This window comes from Scleropages formosus, chromosome 18 (assembly GCF_900964775.1).
Source record: "Scleropages formosus chromosome 18, fSclFor1.1, whole genome shotgun sequence".
NCBI lineage: Eukaryota > Metazoa > Chordata > Actinopteri > Osteoglossiformes > Osteoglossidae > Scleropages > Scleropages formosus.
Window position 1 is genome coordinate 10,424,524 of NC_041823.1, and position 21,259 is coordinate 10,445,782.

General features: G+C 43.4%; 1 protein-coding gene across 2 annotated transcripts; it reads right to left on the reverse strand.

Annotated features, from left to right (window-relative positions):
• Positions 1–773: 773 nt before the first annotated feature.
• On the reverse strand, positions 774–20,566 carry LOC108940649 (diacylglycerol O-acyltransferase 1-like). Of its 2 annotated transcripts, none has more exons than XM_018762923.2 (17): positions 19,889–20,566; positions 15,817–15,904; positions 10,918–10,958; positions 10,129–10,214; positions 7,661–7,713; positions 7,267–7,372; positions 6,250–6,378; positions 5,142–5,216; positions 4,931–5,034; positions 4,473–4,511; positions 4,332–4,373; positions 4,202–4,246; positions 3,913–4,025; positions 3,124–3,189; positions 2,849–2,936; positions 1,896–1,958; positions 774–1,795 (listed from the first exon to the last, which is right to left on the reverse strand). In XM_018762923.2, exons 1-17 carry the CDS (start codon positions 20,149–20,151, stop codon positions 1,625–1,627), a joined length of 1,572 nt encoding a protein of 523 aa, XP_018618439.2. In that variant the 5' UTR covers positions 20,152–20,566; the 3' UTR covers positions 774–1,624. The 2 variants fall into 2 exon arrangements, with proteins under 2 accessions (XP_018618439.2, XP_018618440.2); XM_018762924.2 differs by lacking the exon at positions 19,889–20,566 and adding an exon at positions 18,132–18,160 and having other exon boundaries at positions 1,491–1,795.
• Between the last annotated feature and the right edge of the window lie 693 nt (positions 20,567–21,259).

A 21,259-nucleotide genomic window follows, 5' to 3' on the forward strand; every position in this document is an offset into this window, starting at 1 on the left:
CAACTTCGTGTCGTACTAGAGCGGAAAAGGTCTGAGGTAATTATACTGCCAGGTTTTTCCCCTTCGATTTCTGTTACTGTGGAGGCGTCTCTCATGCCTTAATAGTCATACACACTGCTTCCTCATAGGCTGACATCTTATGAATATTAATCACTTCCGGCTGGTACACTGATTCGTTGCTTTTAAACTACTAACGCTTGCGATGTCGGAAACGACACCGGATTGCGACATTAAAGAAGCGAATAAAAGACGTGATAATTAAATGATCTTCCGGCACGTCCCCTGCCAGAACAGTACAGAAGTAAATGTACACTAAAATACTAAATAGTTATTGTTAAAATACTTACAATGTTAAGATACATACTTATTTACCCATGATCTATACATCTGAGTAATTTTACTTGGGGGGTTTCATGGTAACTACCTGGGTAAAGTGTAGTACAGCAGGTGGAAGTTGTCTAGCTGTAATTTATGGGTCTATGCTACCAGCTGCCCATGTAGCCCATGTTCAGCAACCAGCAACCAACCCCCCGCTCCCCCAATATTAACACTGTATTCTGCTAGAAACCATTTCAAAATAGATCTTATACAAAGCCTGTACAGAAAAAAATCTGCTTATTTGTTAAAGTTGAGTAATTTCACCAATTCCTCCAGCCAGCTGTAACCTATACATTGTTTGAAATATAAATGTTGTCAAATCACCTAATTCCAAAGTTATATTTGTCATTTATATTTACACATTCCTCAACACACACACAAAATCAAACAATAAATGCTTTAAAAAGACAAATTTAATAACCAAAAACGTAATCTCTGCACTACAAGCGTAGACTGTTGCTGGTATTAGCAAAAAATAAATTAACCTCTCAAGTGTTCAATGGGAAAAGGACAGCATCACACTTTTACAAAGAACAGTTGAATATCAAAAATATAAATGCCAAAGATATTTTGGTTAGGATTAACATTTACAATGCAAAAAAGAACTGATATGTCCAGAGGTCACAAAAATGCAGATTAAATTCATATGAAAATTATATTGACTTTGAACAAAATTACAACGTTAGTGGAAAAACTGCTGAACATGATCTTCATCATCCATGAAATAGGTGCACTAGTGATTTTGTTTATAATCTGTGTACTGTTGAAACATGTTACCTCATACAAAAAAAAAAAAAGTTAATCATACAGACCATTATCATTCTTTACCAATACTGTCATTTCTTTGACGTTAATAGATTTAAAAAGATGCATTGCTTCTTCATTCTTTTGCCTAGTTCAGTATGCATAGAACTTTCAGAAAGGCCTCTTTATGGCAGGCAAATATTTTACGGCAGTAGGGTTGGAAAGTGCAAGATTCACAGTGTCGCAGAATAACAGTACATGGAATCTGGTCTCAATAGCGAAACTACAGCAGTAGTTCATGGGTTTAGTTGTCATGGAGATTCACATGGCTCATATTAGACCTTTCTCTCAAAAACTGAAGTCATCAGACTCTGCTGCTCTCCTACCAAGTCCTCCCAGTTGTAAATATCTTTAAACATGATTTTGACCATCTTAATTGTCCTCATTGAAAATGTGAAACTGAAGCGTTGATTCCTTTCCAGCTGAATATGTCACTCTCTGTCTATGACAGCAGCACAGGAGCTGCCGGTTCCTCCCCGCCGTAGTGAAGAACGTAATAGTCGTGGACGTACATGAGCACGGCGATGGGTTGACCGATGATGAGCGAGATCCACACGGCGGCGTTGCCGTAGTTACCTTGGAAAACTCGCCCCACAAGCCATGCCAGGGGAAGCTGCAGGATTTAAGTGCCAGTGAGTGATTTTTTTCTTTTTTTTTTTTTTTTTTTTAAACACTAATGAAAAGTACGGTTCCTTTTTACATCTTGTGCTGACCTGAGCCATCATGCCCATGAAAGCCCAAAGTCGGAACATCTTCAGAGGAACACTGACCAGGTACTGAAAGAAATAACAAGGATGTGGTCAAACAAGTGCAACTGAAGTCACACATGATCATGGATGGATATATGTATATACACACACACACACACACACACACACACACACACACAAACAAACGTTATCCGTTCGTGTAGGGAACAATCGTGCAAGTAAGCTCCTGTTATTCCGAGTTTTTTTCTGGCAGCACCGTTGGAGCCCTGCAGTGTACCCTCCTTGGGTTAGCACTAGAACACACTCCCATCTTGGGTCCTCTTCATGGACAAATCCTGCCTACTGCCAAACAGGACTTACCCAGCAGGCCTGGCTCACTAGTCTGGATTTTGTTTGTCTGACTGCACTTTCAAACAACAACAACACAGGTCTTTTTTTCAGGAATGAACAACTTTGATTGCAAGCCGTGCAGATGTAAGATAATGAACCAAAACTAAAAGTGGAATTGAACTGCAGAACCTGTTAAAAAGCACATATGAGGGCACTACAGATAGCACAGTGGTTAGGAAAAATTTTGTTGCAACTGGAAGGTCCACAATTCAAGGCAGATGATAACCTATAACCTGACGGTTATCAGGGAAAATCTCATCGGAGGCCACTCTGCTTTAATAATCTTGATTTTATACTGAATTTCAAGTTAAAATATTCACAATACATAAAAGTATATTCAAATGAGTGGAAGTACAGATCACTCTGGAGAAGAGCATCGTACAGGTATTTTATTTTACCCCCAGACACCGTGCCGTTTTAAACATGTCCTTAATTTGGGCTGACCAATTTATTCAGTTCATCTAACCATCCTGGGGGAAAACCAGTACCCCAACAAATTCCTGTCATCATAATAAACATCAACAATAACTTATAGGAGGAGAAAGGAATGGCCAGAGGAAGGTCACCTCATGAAAGAAGGCCGAAATCAGGAAAACCGCAGTCTGGCCCACCCATTTGCTCATTCCTCTTTTCAGCATCGGTTTGTAGAAGTGGCTTCAGGAAGAAAACACATCACATGGGTTTGTCTACAGTTCCACATCACTTTGAAAACTCACCACTGAGCTCAACTGAAGTTTAGTTGCGGTAGACTAAAAGGACAACATAGAGAATCTAAAAAATGTTATTTGTGTTGGATGGGAGGGTGTGAGACCGACAGCCCCCGTCGGGCCCAACCTCTCACCGCAAACACCACTTGTGCACAGGGATGTTCCAGTTCTGCCAGAAGTAGGTGATCGTCTCCGAGTTCCTATTAAACAGGAAACCCCATTATTCATATACTACTGTAAAAACATGTAGAGTGACCTTTACAAAGAGAAAATTTAAACTTTATTCCTCATATTTTCTTATTCAGACTCCTTTATTTGCGGGGGTGGGGGGGCACATTAACCTTTGCTAGAGATCGATTCTTTTAAAAACTATTTTCTAATATATTCCTCTCTTACCCATGTGCACCCCTGTTTACACAAATACTTTGTATAAAAAATTTTATTCAGTTGTTGAGAAACTCATAGGAAACTTAAGGCCATGTAAGGATGTACGGTTGTTACCCTGACAAGAAAGAACACCAATGTTAAAAAAAACAGGAACCCCGTTTCTCAGTAATGTTTTACAAAATATCTATTATTCATAAATTTATGTGCGTACACACATACAGACTTATATGCGCATAAATAAAACAAACCTATAGAATTAGGAGGTGTCTGGGTTTGAATCCTACCTCACTCTGTAGTACCCTTCATGAAGGTACTCACCCTGAATTAATATAGTAAAGATTGTCTGGCTGTATAAATGGGTATACATTGTAAAGGTCTTATTGCTGTACTGGAGAAAAGTGTCAACAATAATGAACTGGTTGTGTAAACATAAATAATTATACATGCTATAAAATTTCTATTTATTGTTTTTGTCTTGAGGACTACAAGGAGCGTGCAGATCCTAGGAGCACACGGCGCACTGTGCTGTTGCTCACCACCAGTCTCTGTAGAACTCCCTGTCCCCGAACTGCATGAGCTCAGCCACGAAGTTCAGGGAGGAGTGGAAAAACCAGTAGAAGAAGATCAGCCAAATAAAGTGGTTGGGGACCTGTCGGGAGAAGGGGAACAAGGAACACAAAGGCAAACCAAACAAACAAAACTGCTCACCCACCCTTCCTTGCAGATACTTAAAAACTCAAAATAAACATGTTTTGAACAATGCAGTATGTGTCCTTGTCATTTATTTACCAATCCATTAATTGGCATTTTCTCCTGGGAACTTACAGCAAGCTTCAGCAGTCGTTCAATCATTCTGGAATAGTCCATATCCTAATGCGCCGAGGAAGAAACAATCCATCATTGAAAATAAAAGAAGAATGTCTGCGTCGTTATAAAAATTGAAAAAGCTATTTACCTGGAACGGTTTCATCGAGTTCTGAATAGTTGGCACCATCCACTGGAGAATAACACAAAATCAATTAATTCTGAACTGAAAACAGAACATAATGTTCTGAACTGTTAACACTGAAAGTAAACACTTTGAAATATAATATACCTGTTGTATTAATCCAACCAGTAACTGCATGAAGAACAGCTGCAATAATAAATGACAAAATGTAAAATGTCTTGTATATTCTGAAAGAGAGACAAAAAAATAGGCACGGCAAGTAGTGTAGAGCATAGGGCTGTTGCCCTGCACTCCAAGGACCCAGGTTTGAATCCCATCTCCTGCTGCAGTACCCTTGATCGTGGTGCTTACTCTGAATTGCTCATGCAAAAATTACCCTGCTGTATAAATGGGTACACCATTGGAGAAAAGCGTCAGCTCAGTGAATAAAAGTGAACCGTACTGTACACAGGAGTCGGTAAACCGAGACGTTTCATTCCCAGGGGCTCACGGGGACAAATACAAACGGAGCGTTTGGCGAGAGCCAGTGAGTGATGCCCCTAGAGGGACTCCAGTTAATAGCAGAGTCCCTTGCAGTTGGTCTCACCTTCTGCTTTAAAACTCACCATCTCAAACAGCCTTCTGAGCAGGAAGCGCTTACGTATCCGTGGTGACCGCGGGAAGTTGAGCTCATAGCAGAGCGTTGGTGCAAAAACGAAATAGTACATATCTGAAATGAAAGCAGACACAGTTGGTGAGAGGCTAGTGGCATGAGAAGGACACGCTGTCCATACTGCGAGGTGGTCAGTACTTGGGCCCCATCTTTTGTACACCCACCTCTGTGAGTGAGGTTGCCCGGGTAGTGGACCTGAGAGCGTGAAGCTGCTCCGTTCAGCCGCTGAACTGTAGGGCCTGTGGAAGAGGGTGAACGGAATGGGTCAGGGGCATCAGCGCTGTACCTGTACCGTTTTAATGGGCGACTCTGCCAGTTGACAGCAGATGGCAGTATTATTTTACAAGTGGAATACATGGACTGGACATACCAGCGTGCATAATCATCATCATCGTAACCATTATTCATTCATTCAGCTTTCTTCAAAGTTGCTTATAATGTTCAGTTACTATTTACAGTTATTTTTGCCTATTTTTACATTTTAGTTTTTTTACTGAAGCAATTCAAAATTTTATATATTTTTTTTATTGTATTATTCATGTGTATAATTATAATGTATAAATTAAAGCAAGCTCAACAGTACAGCAGGAGGAGATGGGGTTCAAATCTGCCTTTCATCCCAAAGGCAGCAACTAACCACTAAGCTACCTGCTTCTCCATAAAAGCAAGTAATTTCAATAATCTTGGACACTTTTTTGTACATATCCTTATTTATTTTAATCAAGGAAAAATAATCTAGCATAAAATAACATTAGAAGGTCATCAAGGCGTGGCAGAAGTATGATGGACAGTTCAGTCTAAAATCACTGTGAAGGCAAAAAAAAAAGCCACATGACTTTGGTTTTACTAGTTTAAGAGTTTACTTTTACTAGTATTCATTTAGTTGACGCTTGTCTCCAAAGCAACTTAGTGTTAAGGTTACAACTATTTACCCATTTACACAGCTGGGTAATTTTACTGGAGCAATTCTAGGGTAAGTATCTTGCTCAAGGGTACGACAGCCAGAGGTAAGATTCAAACCTGCAACCTTTGCGGTCAAAGGCAGGAACTCTAACCACTACGATACCAGGTACCCCATAAGTCTGTAACTTGCAACCATATTTTTTGGCATAGGAAATAACTAGTAGTAGTTTAGGAGAGCTACTATAATTAGTCCATAGTTTTAGGAGAGCTGTAAATAGCAAAGTTTCTTTGGAGGGATGGTGTCTATTATAGAACTGGTCCTCATGAAGTCATATTAAAAAGAAAAAAAAAAAAAAAAATTATACTCACATGAAAAGGATCTCGACATGGAGAGGGCTTTTGCGTGCTGGATCTCTCTACACCACTTGTTCACGTCTTTGTAGGAGTACAGTTTCAAGAAGAGGATGGTGTACACAGCGAGAGCAAGCACCCCTCCAACTGGGGACAAATTCATTATTATTCATCACAATTATTACAATCATCAAAGTCATCGTTTGTTTTTTGTCCCTGTGCGGACTGAGCCAATTTTAAAATTTTAGTGACTTATGAGGCGGGCTGTTTTACTGGAGTAATTCAGGTTGAGTACTTTGGTCGAAGGTACAACAGCGTGGGCTGTAGCGCGAAGGAAAACAGACGAGCGCTGCGTGAATGGGTCTGTAATGAAATCACGCGATTGGACAGCGGGCCGGAGGTGGGTGCCAGCATCCCCAGCAGACCTCCGCTGCTTTATCAATAGCGCCCATATGGCGCGTGGAAGCGGGCCTCGCCGGAGCCCAGACGGACAGCGGATGGCGTCAGCGCAGGGAGGGGTCCGCGCCCAGCCGCGCCAAGAGCGGGAGCTGTGCCACCCCTCCCCACCCCCGCCGACCTTGCTGTATAAACAGTGGCCCTGCGCGGGGCGCCGCTGACAGATGGTACATCTTTGTCACTTCCTGTTGCGATGACATACGAGGAGAAAACACTTTTGAGAAGGCCGAAGGGAGCCAGAAAACCAGTGTCGCCGTTTCTCCGCTTCGGAGCTGCCGTTTTTTAGGATCTAACCTTCGACGCATCGGCGCCGTGACTTTCGATCAGTCCGAGACGCCCGGAAGCCAGCAGGCCCAGACACGGGGACAGAGCTCATCCGTGCGAAGGGTCGCTGTACGGAGCGAATGGCCTCGCCTTCAAACCTCGCTCGCCGACGAAATATAGGCAGATGTAAATTGATTGAATGTAAAATATATGCATACTGTATATATAAATAAATAATGCAATAAAGCTGGGGGAAAATTAAACCAACAAAAATAAACAACTTATGTATTGGGTTTGCATATGGAATGGGCTCACCTGGGGTCACAGAATTCACCATCAGCAAGGTGGCCACGGGGAAGAAGAGAACGGTGGAAAGATTGATGGAGTGAATGATGATGCCGACGTTCTCGCCGATAGCCCCCTGACAAGGAAAACGAGGCCAAAGTTGCGGTGATGAAACCGCAGGTCAGACCACAGCGACATCACTTTACCTTTACAAAACCACACAGCAAGTGTTCAGGCTTGTCTGTATTTACTGTTATTACAGTAGACATGCAGAGGATGTGCTGCTCTTTCTAAATAATAACCTACAGGTATTAGATACATCACTCTGGTGGGAAGATCACTGTATAAAAATACATTTAATTGAATCTCACGGCACATGCGAATGTTTAATGACTGGTTTAACACTCGACGGAACTGCACTCACCACGGACAGCCTCCTCTCGGTGTACAAGGCTATCATTATAAAGATGTTCGAGGCTGAAAGAGAGAGAACAGAGCACTGTAGGTGTGTGCAGATGCGTAAAGCTGTCAGTCGTGCCAAGGTACGCTCACGTGGAGCGATGTACCGGCAATGCTGAGGTCATTTCATAATGGCATTGAATTATAGCATTTTAATACAAAGTCATGCTTCAAGGTCACGCTGCAACAAAAACACCGACACAAAACCTGCACAGTATTTTTTTTTTTTTTTTTTTTTAAACCCCATATCAACATGGAATGCCAGCTCTAACTCTAGCCCTTTTCCCCTCACCTGAATCTCCAGCTCAAAAAGATACACTGCTTTATTTGCGTAAAATTAATGTATTTAAAACGGATCAAACAAAAAGTACCCGAGGATGCATTTATATTAACATTGCTTATTTATTTTTGTAGCCTACGGAAGAACTGTGAAAATACACCATAAACAATAAAAAAAAAAAAAAAAAAAAAAAAAAAAAAAAAGAAATATGGAAATTCATCAACATAATTACAATTTGTTATCTAATGAATTTGTGCATAATTTGGATCATAAAAGAAACTGTCACTTTAACGCAATTTCCCAACACCAAATATATACGCTATTCAGCAGATAGAAAATGAAAAAAGCAAAATCCATTTGATCTTTACTTTTCAAAGACTCTCCTACTATATGAATAATAATAAAACGAAAAGCCCATAGTGAAACACAAAATATAAAATTGCATAGAGAATTAAAATCCAAAAAGGTGAAGCAACCTCTAAATTTGTGATTTAATTTCCTGGGTCTAATGGCATTTTAAAGTCAAACTGAAAGCAAAGCAGCTCAAGAGAGAAGCTTGTAATGCTCAGCACTTCCAGGCTGGGTGGTCAAAGGGATCACAATTTTCTGCATGGAGGCCCAAAAAAAAAAAAAAAAAAAAAGAACTTGCAAAAAGTATAAAATAAAACCTTTGTTAACATTTAACGTCTCACCTGTAACCTCTCTGAAGGCACCGTCTACAAACACCTGCTGCACTGTCATGTGGCCGAGGTTTTTTTTTTTGCATCACCCATTTTATTACTGATGTTAACATATTAGTGTGCAAAGTGGGAAATAAAACCGTAAACCAAAGTTACCTGTAACAGGTAAGTTAGGAATAAAGCAATATTCTAATTAGCAACATAGTCTTGTTAGCAACTCGGTTTGTTATAAAGGAAAAAGTCACAAGTGCTGAGATAAATTCCACAAATGGCAAAATAAAAATGACAAGGCAGGCAGGAAAAAAGTGCGCACAAAAGCACTACATGCCAATTAGGAGCCATTACCTTGATGTCACCAACACCAGTCTGCACAGGGAAACAGCAAAACTCATGAGAAAACACATTTACAGTATAGCCTCTATAATAAACACTATTCATAAGCAGAGCCGACAAGGTGCACAATAAAGACGGATCTGCAGTTTGTTAGTAACCTCTTGAAATGTGGAACTTGAAAGCTGAATATTTTTTCCTTTATGATTATATTCATAACAGGGAAAGATGAAAAAAGGAAAAATAAGGTCGCAGTTTCTTGAAGTTAATATCTACGTGAGTTATTATGATCGAATGGAATGAATGTTATTGTTGGTTCTATCATCGCAGATTCAGCCCCCAGTTTCTTCACCATTGATAAACAATTACTGGGCTCTTATTCAGTCCTCTGCCATGGCCCAGATTTCTTAAAAAAAAAAAAAAAAATCGATCTGAAATCTTAGCCTATAGTAGCATCTACAAGTAAACAACTTTCCTTTCATGAACACAGACAAAATATCCATATGTTTATATGTATATAATATCATTAACATGGACCACCTCTTAGTTCTCCAGTGTTGGAAAAAGAGACCCTTAACAACTGTAAATTAATTTCTATACTCAAATGCACACACACGCACGCACAATTGGCTGAAGTCGCTTGTCCCGAGGGGGGTCATGGGGAGCCGGAGCCTAACCCGGCAACACAGGGTGCAAGGCCGGAAGGGACACAACCAGGACGGGACGCCAGTCCATTGCAAGGCACCCTAAGCAGGGCTCGAACCCCAGACCTGCCAGAGAGCAGGACCCGGCCAAACCCGCTGCGCCACCGCATCCCCCTCTCAAATACCATGTAATTACCATTTCCTTAAACTGCTGTCATATTTAATAACATAACTAAAATCAGGCAAAATATTGCACTAATAATTAGGCATCCAGCTGACAGTGTATTGTGTTGTTTAATGTTAAACTTCACTTATATCGACTATTAATTGGACTCCAACTTTGACGTTGCGGCCACAGTGCACCGAGCAGACGTGCTTTATCCACATAGAAGGGCAAGAAGTTGCTCAGCAAGTGCTTGCAGGGTGATCTCTCTCTGACACACACACACACACACACACACACACACACACACACACACACACACACACACACCCTTACCAATAACAAGACATGCCGCAGGCCACCTGTAGGGGTCCTTCAAGAACAACGAGATCACCTGGATGGGGTCCACTAAGATTCCATACCTAATTGAGGAGGGAGCAGAAGCAGGACATACAGGCTTAGTGCTGATATTGAGCATTTCACCCAAGACGGATGACTCACACCGTCAACGACAGAGGATGCGCCGCAAAACTCTGTTTAGCACGGCAACTTTGCCCGGGTGTTGCCTGGGCGATGGGATAATTGGCTGCAGCTTTTACGTTCACCTGGGAAGCATAACAAGCTTCAAACTTGCAATATTGCACATCCTAACATATGGTCTCTCAGCATTAGCATGGGAGGTAATACACGGGGTGAGTCGGCAGATTTCCCTATAAAATGAGTCTCGCTGGTATCATTTAAAAAAAAAATATATATAAAAATGCTTACAGTTCCTGTGCTTTAAAGAAACGTAATGGTGATGCCCATCAGCGGGCTTATTATTTCATCGTTAACTTACAATGGTAAACTACTCTAAAATGCTATTTATACAGCCTTGCTGATGCCCAGAAGGTTGCCGTGTAAAGAGGGGGTGACCAGTTGTGGTGCATCAGGTGGTGAAGCGGAGCACCCAGAGGTGCCAGAGAAGGCATATGTTACGGTAATACTGTACTGTAAATCACCTCACCTGCTACCTAATGAGGAAATAAAAATCTTTTTGAAAGGCAGATGTAAAACCCGCCGGACTCAGGGGGCCCCAGAGGATGGCATCTGGCCCCCTTGCCTCAAAGCATCCGACATACTTACTTGAGCAAGTTCTCCAGGAAAAGTCGCGCGTTGCTCAAGACCTGGCGAAGACAAGGTTTCACGATCAGTGCACGAAAAGCAGACGCCGTAAGAGCTCATTATCCACCGGTCAGCATCAACATAATAAGTACCTCAATATCAAAACGTACAGCATGGGCTTAACAGAGAATAAAGTCTTTCTGGGTGTGAAGATGGGAGGTATTTCTGAAAAGGCACTACGCCGGGAGATGCATGCCGACAGTACGGTGCACGAAAGCAGGCAAACCCTACATCTCCCGGTTTAAAGGGCACCGAGAGAACCTACGCTGCCGCGCGCCGCTTGCGCGCGTTAAAACTTGGCGCAGCGGGCGGACGCCGCTTTCCGTAAATCCTCCCTTGACTGATGCTGCATGAAACAAAGTCAGGTAAAGCGTTTCCCCATGAATTACAACAGCTGTCGCAATGCACACGGTAGAAAAACCAAATTGCTTCAGGAAACACCAAATCAGAATAGCGCCAAGCAGTAAAAATATAAATGTATATATACACAGAGGTACTAAATAAAATTACTGTTCGGTAAGTATGAGTGCATGTGTTGTATATTAGGGATGGTCATAATTCCTGTATAAAATATAAAAATAAATGCACAAAATTTAAATCTTGATTCTGAAACCTGCAGAATGAATAAATGATTACCATTCGTACGCCCGATTCTACTTCCCTACTTGGTTGACGCAACGCAACCACATGGTACCGGTCATTACGCGCCTATTATGTCAGACGAGAAAGACAGATGGTCGCTGGACGATGATTTTGTGGTAAAACTGAGGGACACAAGGGGTTCACATACTTTCAGGCAGCATTGTATAGTCAATCTGGTGCTTATAATATGTGTCATTGAATAAACCCTTTATTAGGTAGCTTTCCCTTTCCCCCCCAAGTACACCACTTAGTCAGCAACAGAATCACATGTTCACACTTTGCTATTTAAAGAAGGTAGGCAGGTGTCTAGGGATTTGCTGTGTGTGTGTGTGTGTGTGTGTGTGTAACGCAGATGGATAATGGGCAAGAGAAGAGATTACTTCCGCTTGGCATTGCAGGTAGCGCCGCAACTAGCAAGGATTCTCACGCACAACAGTGTCACCGCTAACAAGGATGGTCCATCACCCGAGAAAACGTTAAGGCAAACGGCAGTGCCGACGTTGGGAACGGCCCGACGGTCGCAAGGGCCCCACGGGGGGAGGGGCAACGCGACGTGCGCGGAGCCGCAGTTGAGCCGCAGCACGTGCGAGTACAAAAAGGAAGTCGAAAGACGCAGTCAGATGAACGGAAACACTTGGTCGTACCACACCGCAGGAGGACTGCTGCGGCCGTCAACCAAGCCAGGTTCCGCTCCTACTGATGGAAAAGGGGAAAGTGCAACTTCAAGGCTGTAAAGACACACCGCAGGTTGACCGATCTTGATTTTACCTATTTATTGCCGATTGGAGGACCAGAACATGGTCAAAACCCACGCTGCTGGTTGTCACCGGAGCAGGCTGGTGGTGGCGGCATGACGGCGTGTTGGATTGGGTCCCTCGATACCGGCCATATACATTTATTCATTTAGCTGACACGATGTTAAGCAACTTACAATTATTCACCCATTTAAGCAGCTGGGTTATTTTACTGGAACTATTTAAGTTAATACCTTGCTCAAGGGTAAAATTGCTGGAGGTGGGAATCTAAGCTGCGACCTTTGGGTCCAAAGGCAGCAGCTCTAACCACTACAATAGGCACTGCTACCGGGATCCCCACAGGTTTTTTTCTTCCTCCCATTTCTTTGACCTGAGAGTTCTTTTTTTTTTTTTTTTTCCTCTCCTCAGTTGCCAGACAGTTTTTTTTCCCCCAAATTAGTACATGAGCAAACCGCCTTCTACGTTTCTTATCTCAATGCTTTCGTTAATCACCGTTGAGTCACTGAACGCGCTCAATTATCCAGGGCTCTAACACTTCGTTGAGTAAGTGCTTTATTAAATAAGCTGAAACGCAGCTGGCAATTTATCTTGGCACTAGCAGCAGTGCTGTACCCATCCATGAAAGCTTTGTACTAACAGAGGATGCCGCCGTGACCTCAGTCACGTGCACAAGCGCATCGCCTCAGCTAATCTTCGTGGGAAAAGTGCTTTCACGAAACTAGCATCCGTCCATCGTCCTCAAAATGCATATTACAAGAGATGTGCTGCAAAGACAAAACACGAATGAAAAACGTGTTCTGCAAGCATAGAATTCCATTTACATGAAAGGCCCACTGAGAAAAGAGGGGGAAAAAAAACTGAAGATGGGGGTGAATACAAGAGGTTTGATTCCACGGCTTCTCCAGACTTGTTGCATCTTGCAGTGTGGAATGTAACTGGGTTCTTATGAGGAAAAAGCACATATGACTCTTTACCTTTCCCTGAATATATGAAAAGCAGATCTTGGTTAAATTACTGTCAGGATTTAACAAATGCATATAATAGCTTATGTTAATTGCCATGTCTCTCTTTATAATAGAGACTAAAATGATATATTCCGCAATACCCAGAACCTCTCTATTGGTTTGGGTGCTCTTTAACCCGTAAGGAGGTAGGTCTGTCGCCTGGTTCCATCAGCTGCCTGTATGTGTAAATTTCTGGACAAAGGATCAATACCTACGGAACATATTAATTCTTTAAATCCCAAAAATACTGGGGAAAAACTGCCAACATCATGTTATTTACTTCTGCAAGCCTTCTTCTGTAACATGGCACCACCTGGTCTCCCAGGGCTGATGTGCCCAGTTTGTCTGATATTCAATCACCCATCAGTGAATGCTTCACATTTCTTCTGAAAAAAAGCAATTGTAAATATTTACATAATCCCTTCTGTAATACATAACTTTCCTTGTACACCCATCACACTTGTCATGTAGGGAGTTTACATCATTACATTGGGCAAAGCTGGAACCTTGTACATATTAGTTCCTAGTTTAGTGAGCCTCAGTTTTACATTGTATTATTTGTTGTTAAGGTTGGTCCTGCTTTGATTTATAAATAAATAAGAAACTGAATTCTGCATCATGTGATAAAAAATAAAAAAAGAAAAAAATACTGTACTGTGGTACAGCTGGTAGTGTAGTGGTTATCGCCGCTGCCTTTGGACCCACGGGTTGCAGGTTCGAGCCTCACCTCCAGCTATAGCGCCCTTGAGCAAGGTATTTACCCTAAATTGCTCCAGTAAAATTTGCCAGCTGTATAAATGGGTAAATAATTGTAACTTCAACACTGTAAATCACTTTGGAGAAAAGCATCAGCTAAATGAATAAATATAAATGTATAATAACTAAAGTACACTGCTACATAGCCATATGGGCAGCACTCAGTACAGTATTCACTTTGAAGTCAGAGGGCTGTTTCTCTTACTGGGTCACAAAATTTTTCATTAAAAAAATATTTAAATAAATAATATTTAAAGAATTTTTCATTTAAAAAATTCTGTGCCACAAATACATAAAATAACATTATTAAATTAGCCATGGTATGACTAAAACATTTCTCAACTTCAATAATAATATTGCACTAAAAGACAAAAATAATTATTGCTGGAATAATTGGCCAGAACTCAATCATTATCTCACTCGAGCCTAATTACGAGCGCAAGAAATCTCTACATCGAGCATCACAATCAGTGTCACGGTGAGCCTGACACACATCCCGGTGCTCCGTGGATCTCGAGCTCCAACGAGCCGCAGGTGGAGAAGGGGAACGGTACGGTCCCATTTATGTTCCATGCATGTTGTACAAGAGCTCTGAAGTTCTCCAATGGGTGAAAACAATGAAACGGAAATAACGCGGTAACATTTTGATGAATGTAGGGAACTCGGAGCATTTTGAATTGCCCCTCACGTCCTACATTACACATCCCGTACGCGCTGTGTGAATTAACACTGCGTAGAGAAACCAGTTAGAACCCACAGCGCCGGAGCTGTGTGGTACCGCTGATAACTGCTGTGCCACCTTGCTGACCAGTTACACAAATATGTGAAAAATAAAGATCCTAAACTTATAAAAAGCTTATAAAAGATTATAAAAAAAAGATTATAAAAGCTAGCATTGCCTACATACCGTACTGAGATTTTTTTTTTGTTGAATTTTAAATAATTTGAATGGGTAGCATGGTGGCACAGCAAGTAGTGCTGTGCCACCATGCCACCCATTTGAATTATTAAAATTATCAACTAAATTATATATATATTAGTTATATATAACAACTAAAATTATTAATGACCACTCTTAAAACTGTGCTTGTGGATCCACATCTCCACTGTATAAGATGTGGGTTCGATCCCTGCTCGGTCTGTGTGGAGTCTGCATTTTCTCCCTGTATCTGCGTGGGTTTACGCCGAGTGCTCTGGTTTCCTCCCACAGTCCAACAACATGCTGTTCAGGTTCCCCCATAGTGTGTGAGTGACAGAGAGAGAGAGAGAGAGAGAGAGAGAGAGAGAGAGAGAGAGAGTGTGTTCCCCTGATGTATGGATGAGTGACCCAGTGTAAGTAGTGTATCTAGCAGCGTAAGTCACCTTGGTGAATAAGGTGTGTGGGCTCATAACACTACACAGTTCATTGGAAATTGCTTTGGAGAAAAGTGTCTGCTAAATAAATGAACGTAAACTTAGTAATATATTATTAATGAAGTATAGCCTACCCTGCCTTAACATATGCAGAGAAATTTGCGAAATTACCGACTATAGCAATACATTATTAATAACACGATCATATAAAGGCAGTGCCAGTCGCAATTATATTGTAGCGCAACGTAAAGACTGGAAACATAGGTGTGAGGCTGCATCCGGACTCCACGGACGCTAAGGCGAGAACCGGGGCCATCGGCGGGAGAGCGTCGGCACCTCGAAACACTCACCAGCATGATGACGCACCAGTTGAGGATGCCCCGATAGTTGCTGTATCCACTGGCCGAGCTGAGCAAGGACTCCTGCAGCTTGTGGCAACTGGCGAAGAAAGAGTTAAACAGGTGTGACAAATTAGAAGAAACAAAATATATATATATAAATAAATGGAGCCTTAAACTTCAAAGCTAATTTGTGACCAACATTTCTACGCACTGGCAGGGATCTGTGGCACATGGCATAGGATTCATGGCACATCCTGTGCTAAATGGCACCATTGTCCCATCTCACAGTTTAAAAATAGCACTTAAAAGTCATCAGAACAAACAAGGTCATCAAGATCCCACTTCGACAGTGCAAAGTCACATTTAATATACTCTACGCACAATATAAAGATGCGCTGTTACAAAGGCGCACCTGTACTTCCCGTACCGTAATCCGTAGAGCACGGCCATAGAGGAAAGGCATTTAAATCTAAGAGTGACTTAAAAACTCTGTTTTTGGTCATTAGACATCCTGAGATGCAGCCAAATCACATTTATTTATAGCACTGTTGAAAGGCCTGCGCTGGAACAGATGGGGAATTATACAACACATCCCAAAGAAAAGCGAGGCACACGGAGAACGACTGCTCAGCACTTTGTGAGCTCCGGACCGCTGGGGAACATCAATCCAAGGCGGAGGGAGCGAACTCCCCAGCCAGGCGGACACACGCAACGCGAGCGGAGAAACGTGGGAAATACTGCGGGAAAATGGGAGAACCATCTGCTTTACCCCGTCTGATCCATTAGGGCATCCTCTCATAATAATCGGGAGTGCCAAATAACATGGCAGTTAGGGGTATGACCTTGGAACCTTAAAGCTGCCTCTTTGTGCCCCAGAAGAGCAGTAAAAAAATAAAAAGAAATAAGATACATACAAATTAAATGTGAGCTATTTGATACCTTTGTCCAGCAGTACTTACAATGATTTACTCATTTACAGGGCTGGGTAATTTTTCCGGGAGGAGTTGTGGATAAACAGCTTGATGGGATTCGAACCCGGGACGAGGTGTTTTCAAGGCAAAATCTCTGACCGCTAGGTCACATGCTTGTAAAATTAAAAACTTTTTAAACCTCAATTTCTTTTTCCTGTCTCCCAGCAGGTCCACCTAACTGTCGGGACCTCTGTGTTACGCTGGCAAATTTCTTCATTTGATCCCCTTCATCAGCCAAGAATTGGAGAGTTGCAATCAGCTCAAATCTCTGCTTCTCCCAACACACTGAAGCCGTAACCTTGTCCTGCGGAGACATCCCGAGCGACACCCACAGCATCTGCCCGTAGATGACGACATATAAGACGCGGCTTCCGGACCGGGCTACGGCGATATCTTTCCCGGGCTGCCGCAACTCCCTCCTGTCCGGTTCTCCGGCCGATACGGAATGCCGCCGTACGAGTTGCGTTTGACCTACCGAAGCGTCCCCGTGCGTCTTCCATCCTTGCCGCACTCCGATGGCTGCCTGTAGCTGCCATATCAAGCTTAAAACTCTGGTTACGGCCAAGTGGACCACCAACAGATCTGCTCCCCAACACCGACAGTTAACGGCCACTCTTCAAACTATGCTGGCGGATCAAATCTCCACTGATCTCCTAACGGCTCCGAACACCTACATCACATCATCCGTTGCGATCGCCTGCGTGTCTCCCATCGGGCAAAGTTCTACAAGCAGCTATCGTCCAGCTCTTGGTCTGCCGTGAAATACACCGTTTACGCCGATTTGTACATCGCTTTGCAGAAAAGCATCTGCTAAATCAATACGCATAAATGCAAGTTTTAACTTGCTTCGGATCGAGGTTTTGAGTCCGGGAGGCTAAAGGAAAACAGTATTTGCAATCTCTAGTTTCACATGTGATTGTTAAATTTGTTGGTAGCGGCAGCTGGTAGCGTAGTGGTTAGAGCTGCTGCCTTTCGACCCAAAGGTTGTGGGTTCGATCTCCAGCTGTAGCACCCTTGAGCAAGGCACTTACCCTAAATAATTCCAGTAACATAACCCAGCTCTGTAAATGGGTCAATACCTCTAAGTACCTGCAGATTGTAAGTTGCTTTGGGGAAAAGCGTGAGCTAAATGTACTTGGCAGCCAACGTTCATTTCCCTACATTATTCATATTCTTTTTCCAAATTGCACACACTGGACACAAACCAACCCTGAAACACTTAATATTCCAGTTCATAAACCTTACTGACAAATGAGTCACCTATTGAAGTGTCACAGTTCCCGGTTCGCCCACAACTGCACCTTGCGCCACCCACACACCCGTACGGATGACACACACACGGAGAGCACATACCTGCAAGAAGCCATTGTGAAAACTGGTGGAAAGGTGAACGGCGTTCAAAGCGTCCCGTCACTCGAGCTCAGAGACGACAGTAACCCGACGGGTAAATCGCGGTAAATTTCCCCACACGCAGCGTCTCACCCCGATTGTACCGTATCAGCTCTTTGAAAGTAAACGCGGTGTCAGGGCTCACTGCGGCTGCACCTGTTCCTTGTCATCCAGCGACAGTCGCTGCTAGTGATGGGAGCTGATGGCACAGGGAGGGCAACACACACACACACACAAGTAAAATAGTAACAAAACGCTGTCATGTTCAAGACTCCACACACACCTCGTGCTCAGAAAAGTCCATTTAAAGCATCACATTTGAAGGATCTCACTTGAACTCTTCTGTTCAGAGATGCCATCAGCGTGTATAAGCAGCAGGTGGCGCAGTAGTTAGGGACTTCACCTTGTGGTCTCTGGTTTGATTCACTCCTGCTGCAGTACCCGTGGTTAAGGTACTTGCCCTTAACTGATCTGCCGTATAAATGGGTAAATCACGGTAAAGGTGACTGTGACATTGTAAGCTGCCTTGGGCTAAGGCCGCAGGTAAATAGAGCTTAATTCATAGAAATCCTTCCGTTTCGGTGGGATGCGCTGGTACCAGGGATCCGACTGCAGCACCCGGGTGGACCTCCTAGTAGAGGGGCCTTGCGAAACCCATATTTAGAGAGCAGTTTAGTCAGTGTCGGCGCAGCTCATTGACACATCTCAGCTCAGCTACGAGAAGAGGTGTGAACGTGCCAAACTGAACGAACATTCTGAAATTTCCGCGTTGCCCAAGACACGGCTCTGACAACTCACGTCCTGTACGAGCGCAGCTCACCAGAGGCTCGAGAAAGAGTCGTGCCGGCGCCTCGTGCGAAAACACTCCACTTCCCTCGAAGCCTCTCCGGCGGCGGGAAAATCAGAAAAGCGGATGGAGCCGCACATGGAGTTTAAGGAAAGCACAGGCAAAGGGAACCTGCACTCAGAAAACAACCATCCACCTTATTTCTGCCTGTTATAGAGGCCCCTTTACGACATTATTTTAATTTCCTGCTGAATATGTGCAAATTATCACAGTCCATTCAACTCAAACTGTCAGCATGACTTAATATTGACAACCAATTCAATTAAAGGACAGGAAAGTCCATTTAAAACACAAAAGTAACTATCAGTTCAAAGGAAAAGCCACAAGAAGTGACAAACGGGATGAGAAATAATTCTGAAGCTCAAAATGTAACTATAACTTTACAAATAAAAGTGAGCTGATGAGGAACTTTAGAGGAAGAAAGTTACGACGAGTTTGGAAAATTAAATTACAGAAAGTGACTGAAATTTGAAATTTTAAATGAAATTACATCATTAGTAATGAAGGTATTAAAAACTAACAGAAGGTAGAAATGTTTTCAAAGCACAAAAAAAAAAGTTACTAGGAGTTCTGAAAATACAAGTTTAGAAAGTGTTTCAAAAGTATCAAAGGTAGTTGTCAGTTTAGGAATAAAGAAGCAAAAAGTAACAATGTGGGGTTTATAATTAAATGTTGATCTCGGAAGTGGTGGCAGGACTCAGACTCGTTTGGGGAACATGGTTATGGGTTCGAATCCCCCGGTTTTACCTTGTAACTGAACACCTGAGAGCCGTGAGTGAGGAGCAGAGACGTTATTTAAATGTTAGTAGAGGGAAGAGAGTGAGATTCTGGACCCGATAATTACTATTAATGATGATGATGACCTCACCTCAGCCTCAGGGTGTCCCCCGGGGGCCCCCGCTCCCCTCTCTCTCCGGGACTCTTCCGTCCCTTCTTCTTCTCCTCGCTGCGCCCACATGGACGTTCTCCAGCATCATCATCTCCACCTCCGTCCCGTCCGTCCGCGACCTGCTGCGCTCCGCAGAAGGTGGACCTCCGTTTGAGGGACCCAGGCCGTCTGTCCACCGCGTCCATCGCGATCATGTCCTTCTCCGCCGCGCCCGTCTCGTGCGCCACGTGTTCGAGGGACGGCTTCATGATGTTCTCAAGAACTTCTCCGCACCACCACGGAGATCCCGCACCTCCCGGAGAAGCTCACCGGACACAACCCGCGGGTCTGATCGCGGGTCGCGCTCGCATCTCCAATTTGGGCACTGACTCCATGTCAGAGACACTCCTGGGACTTCTGGGAGTTGGAGTCCTCGTGGGCGCCGCAAGTCTCACCCGCGAAGAGATCGCGGCTAAAGTTGGGGAGGGACCCCCGTCCCGTCATGGTCGCAGTGGACCCACTTCAACACGGAGTACTAAATACCACGCAAAAGAAGCTAAAAACGACACAAATGTCCGACAAATGAGGTTACGGGCGTGTGGGGATCGTGCAGTGCTCGCCCTCTCCACCAGGGGGCGTAGTTCCTGTTCCCCCAGTAAGGCTGTAGGGGTTTCAGCGCCACTTGGGGAAAGAAAATAAAGATGGAGCTCAAAATAAAGAAAAAAAGCGCCTTTCGGATTATTATTTCATCACAAGTCGCATTATTGAATGTCCAAGGCAACTTACATTTATTTATCAGACACTTTTCTCCAAAGCGACTTCCAATGAACTCTATGTAGTGTTATCAGCCCACACACCTTATTATTCACCGCGGTGACTTACACTGCTAGATACACTACTTACAATAGGTCACTCATCTATACACCAGTGGAACACACTCTCTCTGTCATTCACACACTATGGGCGAACCTGAACAGCATGTCTTTAAACAGTGGGAGGAAACCAGAGCACCAGGAGGAAACCCACGCAGACACGGGGAGAACATGCAAACTCCACACAGACTGAGCGGGGATCAAACCTACATCCTCTCGCAGCACCCAGGCACTGTGAGACAGCAGTGCTACTCGCCGTGCCACCGTGCCGCCTCTTCCTATGTTACATAATAAACCTTATAATTATGTGCCCATTTACACAGCTGGGTATTGTTTCTGTATCATTTCATAAGTGCCTTCATCAGGGGTTCTACAAGAAGCAAGAAGGGGATTCAAAACCATTTTATGGAGAAGGGGTGCAAACCCTCTTCTAACGGGACTGTTTCTGCAGCAGCCCCTGGATGGGGACCAAGGAGACCACCTGCAATCCACCGCTTTCTCCTCC